This window comes from Pelophylax lessonae, assembly GCF_965119305.1.
Source record: "Pelophylax lessonae genome assembly, chromosome: 1".
NCBI lineage: Eukaryota > Metazoa > Chordata > Amphibia > Anura > Ranidae > Pelophylax > Pelophylax lessonae.
The window spans coordinates 417,734,437-417,747,955 of record NC_138768.1 but is presented as its reverse complement, the minus strand read 5'-3'; the positions used below and the strand labels follow the sequence as shown (position 1 = coordinate 417,747,955).

The 13,519-nt window shown below is 41.3% G+C and overlaps 1 protein-coding gene across 2 annotated transcripts in view; it reads left to right on the top strand.

The window, feature by feature from the left end:
• LOC309544890 (stimulated by retinoic acid gene 6 protein-like) overlaps positions 1 to 13,519 on the top strand; it is a 102,023-nt gene that overhangs the window by 70,555 nt on the left and 17,949 nt on the right. For both annotated transcript variants that reach the window (XM_082243895.1, XM_082243894.1), the window contains 4 exons: positions 4,370 to 4,418; positions 4,500 to 4,617; positions 11,782 to 11,901; positions 13,340 to 13,503. In XM_082243895.1, coding sequence (XP_082100021.1) covers positions 4,370 to 4,418; positions 4,500 to 4,617; positions 11,782 to 11,901; positions 13,340 to 13,503 — 451 coding nt within the window. The remainder of the gene's footprint in view (positions 1 to 4,369; positions 4,419 to 4,499; positions 4,618 to 11,781; positions 11,902 to 13,339; positions 13,504 to 13,519) is intronic.

Sequence of the window (13,519 nt, the reverse complement as noted above, 5' to 3'; positions counted from 1 at the left end):
TCGTTACCGACGGAAAGCCAACCGTCGGCTCTAAGCAACGGTACCAGGATGATGCCTCTAGCTAGAGGCATCATCCCGGTATAACCCCTTAAAGTCAGCCGGCGTAGGTCTACGTGGCTGGTCGTTAAGTGGTTAATGGCTGTGTGTTGAGTTATTTTGAGGGGACAGCAAAATTACACTGTTATACAAACTGTACACTCACTACTTTACATTGTAGCAAAGTGTCATTTCTTCAGTGTTGTCACATGAAAAGATATAATAAAATATTTACAAGAATGTGAGGGGTGTACTCACTTTTGTGAGATACTGTAAGTTCTTATTCACATAGCATAACTTAAAATAATTGCTGCTTCAAAACAGAAGTTTTTCCCTGCTATGTAGAGGGGGCTGGGGAGTTAATGTTTGCATAATTAACCTTGTCTGTAGTGAGCTGCCAGATCACATAATCAGTTGTAAACTAAATGTGTCCATTGTCTGTCCTAACAAAGGATTAATGATCTAGAAGCCTGGCTTCTGCATTGTATGTTATTAAAGGAAACTCAGTCTCTATCTTTTGAAATTGTTCAGAGTAGCTTGCAGTCTGCAAGGTCTGATCTAAGGAAACATATACAGAAAGTAGGAAATAATTTTTAAATTATTTTAAGGAATGCTGTGGGAATGCAAACAGGTAGGACACATATAGTGGTGTTTTCATAAATTTGACTGCAAAAGTTGAAATACACTTTAAGGCAGGGTCCCTACAATTGTAAAGGTTTTTACTTATATGCTGTGTCAGAAAGAATTTACTAATTCTAAAAAGAGTGGTTATCAGCCCGGTACAGCAAAACTGGGCACACACTCTATGCCCTACACTAAAAAAAGTATATGAACTTTTTTGAGCGTATTCAGACATTTTTTGTATTGCAGACTCCAATGGGAGCACCAGTGAGCAGGTGACAAGCACCTTTACACATGATTTTTTGTGTCTGAAGAACTCCTCTCCTACTTCAGAACTGCATGCTTCCTCTTGCACAGCCCAGGAAACAAACACTTTAAAGTTTGATACACGTAATAAAACACCTGTAATATACCTGAAAATTGCCAGAAAAAAAACTTTTAAAAACCCCCAGCAATATGCTCTGCTCAGGTGTGAATGCGGACTAAAAAATGTTTTGGGACCATACCACTTGCTCTTTGCCGACTGAGCTGAAATAACCAAATATGACCCCTTATGTCAGTTTTCAAAGAGAGCCTGACATGCGCAGCACAGTAGATGTTCGTGTCAAGTAAAATGTAATATATTGACTGATTGATAGACATCCCTGTGCATTGCTAGCCTAAAGAACTATTAAAACCTCAGCGGTTTTTAGCTTTAACACATTGAGCACAATAAAAGAAACATTCCCCAGTTAAACTTCTAACCCGAAGAACTTGCAGTGTAAACTTTTAATGCTTCTGGCTCCTACTCTCTCAATGCAGCTTCCCTGAACTTCTGGTCTTCACAGGAAAGTGTTAATGACAGACAGTGCAGTCTCCACTGAGTCTGTTAGCTTGGAGAAGGGAGGAGGAGGAGGGAGAAGCAGTGGGGTTCCTTGCCATCCTAGGCTATGGGGCTGTGCGTTTCTATTAATACACATAGTGTACGGAGACACAACTCCAACGTGCAAGTGTGAATCCAAAAGACACTGTAAGAGAAAGGAGCCACCCTGAAACAGAAAACCTGGGGCAGCAGTCATGACACCAGCTTAAATAGGAACGTAGACAAGGATTAAAAGACAAAGAAGCTAAATACTCAGTACATGATTAAAAGCTGCATACTCAGTATATGATTAAATCAGCCACTAAAAAATGCTTTAAAAACGGAGGATTTAATATTGCTTTAAAGTGGTTGTAAACTCTGTTACGCCACTTGTACCTACAGGCAAACCTATATTAACCACTTAAGGACCGCCCGGCGCAGATTTTCTGTGGCAGGCAGCCCCTCCTGCGCGAACTGACGTAGCTGTACATCGGTCGCGCGCCTGCAGCTAGGGGGCGAGCGCGCGTCACTGGCAGCGTGCTCCCACCCCCACTCGGCAGCAGGGACTCCTGACCGTTTTTTTTTCTGGAATGATCACAGAGCTCCTGTGATCCTTCTATATAGGATCACAGGTTTCTGTGGTAATTTCAAAAGCCCAACCCCCGTAAAGTTAGAATCACTCCCCTAGGCTTACATTTAACCCCTTGATCACCACTTTGTTAACCTCTTTCCTGCCAGTGTCATTATTACAGTAACAGTGCATATTTATAGCACTGATTACTGTAGTAATGTCACTTGTCCCCCCTCAAATGTGTCAAAAATGTCAGTTAGGGGTCCAATCTGTCCGCTGCAATGTCGCAGTCCCGCTAAAAATCGCATATCGCCGCCATTACTAGTAAAAAAAAAAAAACACAATAAAAATGACATAAATCTTTTCCGTAGTTAGTAGGCGTGATAACTTTTGCGCAAACCAATCAAAATACGCTTATTGCGATTTTTTTTTACCAAAAATATTCAGCAGAAAACAAACTGGCCTAAAATATTAAAATATTTTGGGTTTTACGTTTTTTTTTTTTTGGGGGGGGGGGGATGTTATATAGCAGAATTGAAAAATATTGCTTTTTTTTTTTTTCAGAATTGTCACTCTTTTTTTATTTGTTTATAGCGCAAAAAATAAAAATCGCAGAGGTGATCAAATACCACCAAAACAAAAGCTCTATTTGTGGGAAAAAAGGACATCTATTTTATTTAGGTACAGCATCGCAGGACCGCGCAATTGTCCGTTAAAGTGGCCTGGTCATTAAGGGGGCAAATCCTTCCAATCCAGAACTGGTTAAAGGCTTACCTATAGGTACTGTGAATATCTCCTAAACTTGCACAGTTTAGGAGATATTTAGAGTGCATGCAGCCTATCACCTCATCGGCGCATGCGCTCTGAAGGTTACAATGGCAGACCTTCAGAGCCCGTGCTCTAAACGTCTGCTTCTGCACGCATGTGCAGGAGTGATGTCACCGTGCCCCTGGCCACTCATGTAGCCGAAGGCCGCGAACCCGGAGCGAAGACCGGCGAAAGATGTCAGCTGTCTCAGCACTGACATAGAGGCGCTGGAGTGCTTCATTCTAAGGTAAATCTCACATAATGTGTTAGTATGCACATTATGACATTGATTTGCAGGATTTTTTTTTTTTTTTTTTTACCAGCAGCGGTATACAACTGCTTTAAAGATATACTCCAGTCAAAGTGGAAACATTGAGATGCATATAGTGAGAGGAGTTGAGTTGCTCAATACTTACATTTTTCATTTTACATTATTCTAATGCACCATTCCACCACTGTCCCTTTTGCCTAGTAACCTGGAAACACCTATTGTCTCACCTAAAGAGAAATGCTTGTATAAAGCAGTTTCTCACAGACACAGATTTATGGCTGATTTAAACCTGCCTCAATAGTATGAATGTAATTGGTGATATACGAAGCAGAGAGATGGGAACTTTTACCACACAGGTTTCAGGAAGTACACTCCTAGTGAACCTGTGGGGTACTCTCAGAATTCTTACAGAAGCGGATTACACAGAGCTGAAATTAATGTGTTTCTCCTAAATCTAATTTTGGATTGAGTGGGTAAAGGTTAGTGATCATTGTCAGTGGAGCAGAAAGTAATGGAATATCCAAAATGTAAAAATTGTCAAAATTGTCACCACAACAGGGGGCACCTGTTCAAGGGAAATGTCTCTAAGAGGGGAATTCCTCTCAGTTTAAGTTTCCTCTAAAATGCGGTTGTATCTCTGGGACGGGAAGTGTAAATTTCCCCCATGGTACAAAGACAGCAAAAAATAAAATGACAGGAGTTTTAGTCCTCTCCTAAGGCTCGGTTTACACTGGTACAGTTTCTGATGTGACTTGAATCGCAGAGAGACACAAGGGAAATCACATGTTCAATGGCGCTGGTTCACATCAACGAGACTCGGTACTGTGCTGTTTTAAAAAATGTTCCTGTGCTACTTTGGGGCAATTTTGGTGCAATCATGGAATATGCACACCAAATTTGAAGTCGCATAAAGGTTGTACTACATGAACCAAATCTAAATGTATATGGCTATACATAATGCTTTATATAAATTGAGGGAAGTTTCCAAATTTAGCATATTTTTTATTTATTTATTTGATAGTTACCATTAGTAGCACACCTATTGGTTTTGTTTGTTGTCTGGAATTCCTCTTTCTGGAATTCCTTTTTAACCATTGCACCTTTATTGGTTGTGGTTATCAATACAATTACATACAAAATACATTATAACCAACTATATACCAAAATTAATAAATATGTTGTGATGATAAAAATGACTGTTCCTGATTTTGTCATGTTGCAGGCTGCTATAGCAAGATACACTGGCTGGCAGTTAGCGTTTATATTATGGGGTAAGCTTTTTGTGCTAACTAGAAAAAAATCCCATGGTGTTCTGTTCTTTAGATTGATTGCATTTTCATCTTATATTTCAGGTTACTTGATACTACACACAGTTCAGAGCATGTTTGGCATGGCTTTTGTGTATGCATTTGTTGTTCCAATAAAACACGGACAAGCTCTGATATTTCTAAAAGGTTTGGGAATCACCATGTAAGTATAATGTGCATTTTGAATGTTTCTCCATAACTTTATGAAACTGCAGGGTAGTACAATTATTATTATATTATTATTATTATTACTATTATTATTATTATTATACAGGATTTATATAGTGCCAACAGTTTACGCAGTGCTTTACAATATAAAGGGGGACAGAACAATTACAATACAGTTTAACCGGTTGCCGACCGCCGCACGACTATATACTGCGGCGGTCAGCCCCGGCCAGGCAGAGTGACGTATCGGTACGTCACTCGCCTGTCACTGACTTGCGAGCCTATCGCGGGCGGGCGCGCGCCCGCCGAGGCGCGCGCCCGCCGCGGCTCGTTCACAGGCAAGTCAGTGCGTGTGACCGGCGGACTCGATGTCCGCCAGTCACACTGCGATCGCTCCTGTGAAGGGAGAAAGACAGAGCAGCTTGTGTAAACAAGCTGCCTGTCAGTTCTCCCTGTGTAAAAGTAAAGATCTGACCGTTCTACTATGTAGAACGGTTGATCTTTGCTTTTACACCAATAGGAATGTCCCTACACAGTAGAAAGCACGCCCCTAGGACACACTTAACCCCTCCCTGTCCAATAAAGTTAACCCCTTCCCTGCCAGTGTCATTTTTGCAGTAACAGTGCATATGTATAGCACTGATTACTGCAGTAATGTCACTGGTAACCCCAAAAGTGTCAAAAATGTCAGTCAAGGGTCCGATCTGTCCGCCGCAATGTCGCAGTACCGAAAAAAAATCGCAGATCGCCGCCATTACGCGTTAAAAAAAAAAACACCAAAAATGACAAAAATCTTTCTCTTTGTTAGTAAACGCGATAACTTTTGCGCAAACCAATCAAAATACGCTTTTTGCGATTTTTTTTACCAAACATAGGTAGCATAAAACAAATTGGCCGAAAAATGTTAAAAAATTTTGATTTTTACTTTTTTTTTTGGGGAATTTCATATAAAAAAATGTGAAAAATATTGTTATTTTTGCAAAATTTACGCTCTTTTTTTGTTTATAGCGCGTGATCAAAAAATCGCACAGGTGATCAAATACCACCAAAAGAAAGCTCTGTTTGTGGGAAAAAAAGGACGTCAAATTCGTTTAGGTACAGCGTCGCACGACCGCGCAATTGTCCGTTAAAGTCACGCAGTAAAAAATCGCAAAAAAACCCCTGGTCCTTTAGCAGCCAAATCCTCCGGGGCTTAAGTGGTTAAAACAGTAGTACAGTTTATATACTGTATCTTTTATGGTTGCTCTTCTACTGCAACAATGCTCACTCCACTGGGCTCTCCAGGACATGTAGGGACTTGGGGAGGGGGCCTCTGACCCATGGGCACAGTTTGATCCCTATAGGGGTGCCCGGGGTCGGTGACGTCCTTCTATAGTCCTGAAGTTGTGGATTGTGATCGCAATTGCCTGGGATGTAACCTTTTGGCTAACTCTTTTAGTCTGGTCACTATACTGTACTGTTCGGACTGGATCAGGGACACCCAATTGGGGTTCCTTGCTTTCCTTTTGCATTTGTTAATTGCATTTCTTTGTATTTCTGCTGTAAGTTCTTCATGGTTTGTACGCTATGTTTTTCTTTCTAAAACCCTAATAAAAATCTATTGAATCATAAAACAGTAGTACAATAGTGATCAACATTTTTAGCAGAGAACTGTTCTCACCACTGATGGACAACATAATGGAAATAGTGGGCCATTCTCATCAGAGCACATAAAAATCACTGCTGAGTGGCTGAATAAAGCACATATAAAGGTAAGTGACAATTAAAGCAGAACTAAAGGATCTTTTTTTAAAAAGAGAAGTTCAAGATTGTAAAAAAACAAACAATTCTACTCACCTAGGTAGATACAGCATAGATCCAATGCTGAATCTGTCACCCGCCATCTTTGCAGTGAGAACTGAGCGATAAAACACTGCTGATCACTCAGTTCTCCCCCTTCTGCTCTGAGCAGGGAGCCATAACTGTCAGGGGGTCTCTGCCTTTCCCCTCCAGCACTCACTGGAGCTCTGGACTGTGGAGAGGGCAGGGAGAGCTGGCTCAGGCTTTCATCAGACCACAGAGAGGCTGAGCCATATGATCAGGATCTTTACAGAGCCTGGACCGGCTGAGTGACGTCAGCCGACAGCCGACTTTAGCCCTCCTGTGATCCATTGGAGAAGTATAGCCAAAAAAGCTTTGGCCAAACTTCTCCTTTAATGCAAACACTTTGAAGTTGCAAGTTAAAAAATGTGCATGTTTGCAAACTAACAAATGTGAGCTACCATAATTGGTACACGTCATATTACCTATATTCCATCTTGTATGTTCATCAGCATACGTTTGTGGTGATGGAGTGCTATCATCTGACGGAAGTGATGTAATCTTTCCTTCTCAGAAAGTTTTCTATAGGAATATTATTTACACTGCACTGCCTTTTTTGGGGTAAATGGGTAGGGATATGTACCCCCAGTAGCTGGGTATGTGATAGGGTGTTTCCCCCGCTCCTAATGCTCTCTCCTGCTCTTTTATAAACCATTCAAACATGCCTGTGTTAAGCCTATGACCTTAGCCTCTGTTCACATACTAGCTTATCGGATCCTGAATCATTGCAAATCACAGTATGCCTGTGCGATTCCCGAAACTTGCAGATCTTCTACCTCCGGTCTCCTCCCTCTGTTCTTTTCCCTCTGGTCTTCTTTCTCCGGTCTTCTCCCTCAGGTCCTCCTCCGACGATGTCTCCAGTGATTATGCCAGCTCCGCTGTTTGCAGCTTCTTATATAGTCATGGGGGCGTGGCCTCCCGGTGACGCCACCCGGAGACCTCACCCCCTTATGTAGTCACGCATCGTCAGATCACGGCATAAGGGGGGTGGGGTGTCCGGGTGACAACACTGGGAGGCCACACCCCCATGGCTATATAAGAAGCTGCAAACAGCGGAGCCAGCCTAATCACTGGAGACATCGTCGGAGGAGGACCGAAGGAAGAAGACCAGAGGGACAAGACCTGAGGGAGAAGATCGGAGGAAGGACTTCTCAAAACCGTCTCCTGTCATTATTTACACTACACTGCCTTTTTTGGGGTGAATGGGTAGGGGTACAATGCACCCTATACTCATTCAAATAGGGAGGGGGTCCAAGATCTGGGGGGCCCCCTTGTTACAGGGGGCGTCCAGATTCCGATAAACCTCCTGCCTGCAGACCCACACAACCACCACTCAGGGTTGTAGGAAGAGGCCCTTGTCCTCATCAACATGGGGACAAGGTGCTTTGGTGTGGAGGGGGGTGTGCAGAGCCCCCCCCCCTGCTCCAAAACACCCAACCACCCCCATTTTTGCGTGCTTCTTCCTCATGCTTCGAACGTGCGCACCTCCCACTCCACCTTCTACCCAGAGGTGAAGTTAGCGGCTTTTCTCTGAGGGACACCGCATACCCGGACGTGCTGGGAACCACCAGCACAGCTGGAACCAGCGAAGATTCCACGGATTCCCACTGCTCGTCCTCCCACTGGAGTGGATGAACCCTTTACATGCCGGTTTATCATGCCTCTCTCTAAATTTGTATTTGTCTGTTGTTATTAAAGGCATCTTTTATACTGCACTTAGATGGCGCTGGTCTCCTTTGTCTCTTGATGTACCAAGTAACTATAGACTTGTTTAACTTCAAAGGTTAGGAAGATACTGGAGAGTTTAATACTGTATATATACGATGGCAAGGTGGCTCTCCTGTTCAGAATTACGTACCTGTACGTAATTCTGCACATCTGGATCTGGGGCTTGCACGCTCGCTACCAGTGACCCGCTCCCGCTGTTATTGGACTCGATGTCCGCCGGGACCCACTGATCGCTAAGCAGGAATGCAGATCTCTGCCTTCTCACAGTACAAGCACATCCCCTACAGTTTTAACCCCCCCAGGAACACATTTGACCCCTTGATCGCCCCTAATGTTAACCTCTTCCCTGCCAGTGTCAGTACAGTGACAGTGCATATTTGTAGCACTGATCACTGCATTGGTGTCCCTGGTTTCCCAAAAAGTGTCACTGAGTGTCCAATTTGTCTGCCGCAATGTCTGTTCCGCTATAAGTCTCTGATCGCCGCCATTGCTAGTAAAAAAAATGAATATATAAATATTCAGTAAAAATATCCCATAGTTTGTAGACGCTATAACTTTTGCGCAAACCAATCAATATACTCTTATTGGGATTTTTTTTTACCAAAAAGATGTAGCAGAATACATATTGGTCTAAATTGATGAAGAAATTAGATTTTTTACATTTCTTTTATTGGACGTGTTTTATAGCAGAAAGTAAAAAATATTGGGGTTTTTTTTTTTCCAAAACTTGTCAGGTTTTTTTGTTTATAGCGCAAAAAATTAAAACCGCAGAGGTGATCAAATACCACCAAAAAAGCTCTATTTGGGGGGGGGGGGGGGAAAAGAACATACATTTTATTTGGGTACAGTGTCACATGAACGCGCAATTTTCAGTTAAAGTAACGCAGTGCCATATCGCAAAAAATGGCCTGTTTATGAAGGGGGGTAAACCTTCCAGAGCTGAAGTGGTTAATAAAAGACCACATACATGATTTCTTGCTGTAAAAAAATATTTTAGGCAACAGTCAGCATCAATTTATGAAAGACAAAAGTTGTCAGACAAATCGTTTTCTTTTCATTTTAAGAGGAGGTAAGTAAAAGCTTATACATGTAGTATACTTTGATATTGCGAAACCGTTCCCTACACAGGCTTGAAAAAATGAGTCTGTAATTGGATAGAAAACTGGCTTAAAGACTGAATTTTGAGAGTAGTGGTTAATAATTCTTACTCTAAATGGTCTAAGGTTATCAGTGGTGTACCCCAAGGTTCAGTGTTGGAACCCTTACTTTTTAATATCTTTATAAATGATATAGGGTCTGGGATTAAAAGTAGCATTTCAGTCTTTGCAGATGACACCAAGCTTTGCAGAGGAATAACTTCCTTAACAGGGTGTCCCCAACTTACAAGCCGACCTCAAAGCTCTGTTTAATTGGGCGACTATGTGGCAAATGAGGTTTAATGTTGATAAATGTAAAGTTATGCACTTGGGGGCTAAGAATATGCATGCCTCAGACATACTAGGCAGAGTACAACTGAGGGAATCAATGGTGGAGAAGGATCTGGGGGTTTTGGTAGATCATAAGCTTAATAATAGCATGCAATGCCAAGCTGCAGTTTACAAAGCAAGCAAAATCTTTTCTTGTATTAAGAGAGGTAAGATCTCATCTGGACAATGCAGTTCAGTTTTGTGCGCCAGTTCTCAAAAAGGATATCAGAGAACTGGAGAAAGTGCAAAGAAGGGCAACCAAACTGATAAGAGGCATGGAGTAGCTCAGCTATGAGGAAAGATTAGAGGAACTGAATTTATTCTCTTTTGAGATTAAGGGGGGATATGCCCAACATGTACAAATACATAATTTGTCCATATAGTAAACTTGGTGTTGAGTTATTCACTTTAAGGTCACCAGAGAGGACAAGAGGGCACTCTTTACATCTGGAGAAAAAGCAATTTAATCTCCAAATACGGAAAGGTTTCTTTACAATAAGAGCTGTGAAAATTTGGAATAGACTTCCTCAAGAGTTGGTTCTGTCCAGCTCAGTAGATTGCTTTAAAAAAGGCCTGGATTCTTTCCTAGGTGTACATATTCAGGTACTCCGGTTTCCTCCCACACTCCAAAAACATGCTGGTAGGTTAATTGAATCCTGTCTAAATTGGCCCCAGTAAATGTATGCATGAATGTAAGATAGGGACCTCAGATTGTAAGCTCCTTGAAGGCAAGGACCGATGTGAATGTACAATGTACATGTAAAGCGCTGCATAAATTGGTGGCACTATATAACTACCTGAAATAAATATATATATATATATAGAAAAGAAAGAAAGAGGAGGCGCAAACACCTAGTGCATTACCCGTGGTCAATTTGCAAATTGTTTAATAAAAAATGCCAAATGCATACTCACAGACGTAAAGATAAAAACATGTTGCAAGAATCCACCATGTGTGAACTGGGACACGTCCTTCAGTCAGGACCGCGGTCCTTCAGCGGTCCTGACTGAAGGACGTGTCCCAGTTCACACATGGTGGATTCTGGCAACATGTTTTTATCTTTACGTCTGTGAGTATGCATTTGGCATTTTTTATTAAACAATTTGCAAATTGACCACGGGTAATGCACTAGGTGTTTGCGCCTCCTCTTTCTTTCTTTCTTTTCTATGTACCCGTATTGGAGTTCCCTGCCTGAGGAGAGCAGCACGCCAGTCTTCCCATTCGGAGTGAGCGCTGGGCTGAATTTTTGTACTCTTATATATATATATATATATATATATATATATAATATGACTGGATATTAACATTTATAGGTAAAGTTGATTCACGGAATATCTGATTGCTTCTTGGGGGATCAGGAAGGAATATTTTCCCCTGGAGCAAATTGGGTCATTCTTTGCTGGGGGTTTTTGCCTTCCTCTGTACCAACTGTGGGCATAGGATTGTGTATAAAGGATTGTATAATTTTTTTTTTTTTACCTTTTATCAGTTGAACTAGATGGACTTGTGTCTTGTTTCAGCCAGAATAACTATGAAACTACTGTATGTAACTATGTCCGAGTACCTGCGACTGACAGATTGCCTTAAAGAAGAGGTTGTGAGAAGCTGGTCTTATAGTATAGAGCAGCCTTTCTCAACCAGGGTTCTGTGGAACCCTAGGGTTCCTCCAAAGGTTGGGAGGGGTTCCTTGAGCAATGAGCAATCCTGCCTCTCTCAGACAAGTAACTTCTGCCACCAATGATCTTTTTAGCTATCTGTAAGGGGGGAATTCCTCATAATTACCACAAATGTAAGGATCAATGTCCTGTAGATGGATTTACTACTATTAGAGTTTCCCCGGAAGCCCAGGATGTCATTTCAAAGGCTTCTTCATGTTAAAAAGGTTGAGAAAGGCTGGTATAGAGGGAGCCTGTGGGCGAGATGGAGAAAAGAGCACTGCAAGGGAATGTTTCCTTGAAATTCAGCTTTATTTATCCCCATACAGAACTTGGGTAGGCTTGTGTACAATACTCAGTGATGACAAATTTATTTTATTTTTTAAATACAATTCTGTGAAGTTTAAGTTACGATTGTTCCATTAATTATACTTTTTTTTTTTTTCAAGCCTTACAATTTTTATCGTTATTTTGCTGATGATTCTGCAAGTTGTGTTAGCTCAGCAATTCTTTCTACAAAATAAAATATCACCAGAAGATAAGCAGAAGCCCCTAGCTCTAAATAACAGGTATTATTTCTTCTCTATAATTTGTCAATGCAGTCTATAACAAATGTAATCTTGGGGAATACATATTTCTCAATTACAGGTAACCTCTTAGGCCTGCCATAAACAAATCAAACTTTGTCCGGTTCAGCAAGAATCGGACAAATTTTGAACCATCTATGGGCAGGCTGATTTGTACTGAAGTCAATCCATCAATCACCTTCAATCTTCAACTTCAATCAACTTCAACAACCAGCCTGACATTTTTTCTTTGTCCGATCACTGGCGTCAACTATAGCCGTAAGTAGTTATCATTGTATTCTGCCGGCTGGGAAGGCTCCCTGGGCTCTCTGCCGACAGAACACAATAGCACTATGGGAGGGATTCCCCATCAACATTTACTGTGTTGATAGGGGAATCAAGCTATTTTCTTTCCTTCAACCTGTAGTTGAAGGAAATAAAATTGCATATTATATGGCCTGCCTTTGGAAGGGTCATACCAGGATAGCAAAAGCTAACATTCATTGCTAAAGGTGGCTACTATATGGTGGGGCACAACTGGTGCTAGTTCCAGAGCAAGTGCATCATGGCATGTGATGCTATAAGAAGAGATGCTCTGCCAAAGGCCTGTTTCGCATGGGCTTCAGCTTGTATAAGAACGGTGTGAACAGCAAGCTTTTACAAAGCATTTGCAGAGCTTTCATCAAGCTTTGTTGAAGCTTTTAAAGTATCATTCAGCTCTGGTTTGTAAACGGTGAACACAGATCCTTATGGGAGTGCTGATTGCCACTTTAAGGAAGCTGCTAGCAGGCTTTCAACAAGCTTCAAAAAGTGCTGAAGTCTGCTGGCAACTTGTTTAAAGTGGCGATCAGCACTCCCATTAGGATGTGTTCAACATTAACAAACTGGAGTTGAATGGTATTTTAAAGCTTCAACAAAGCCTGTTGAAAGCTCTCCCATTGCTTTGTTAAAACATGCTATTTACACTGCTCTTATACCAGCTAAACCCTGCATTAAACAGGCCTTAAAATTAGTCATACATTCTGAAAGCCTGTAGTGACCTAAGCAGATTAGAAATTATTCAGCCACTTGAGAACATACAGTATGAACCACATTTAGGAACATGTTTTATGTAGGTTTTCTTCATTTTTACAAAGAATGTAATACTGGGTGCCATAATCATTAACATAATCCTACACCTAGACTTTATCCTAGTATCAATTATGCATGCTTCTGCAATAAAAATCTTACATAAATAACCACCTATGATCAGTGCTCCATCGCTACTCTTCTTCCAACAATCCTGGAATTGATTTTTGTAGAACAATCAATTACTATGCTTGCATAATGGATAACAATGTCTCTCAACATCACAGCAAGATGTGGCACAGCTACGGTATGTAAAATAGTAGTATTGGCAGTTATTTCCCTCTTTAACTACACTATTTATTTTTCTTTTTAGGAAAGCCTTCCATAATTTCAACTATTTCTTCTTCTTCTACAATGTAATCCTTGGTTTGAGCGCTTGCCTATTTAGACTCTTCTGTAGTGTGATTTTGGGGACTTGGCTGATTGGAAGGATTGACAGGACAATTCTGCAACGTGGATATGAGTCAGCTGATATGGGTAAGATATTTGATTG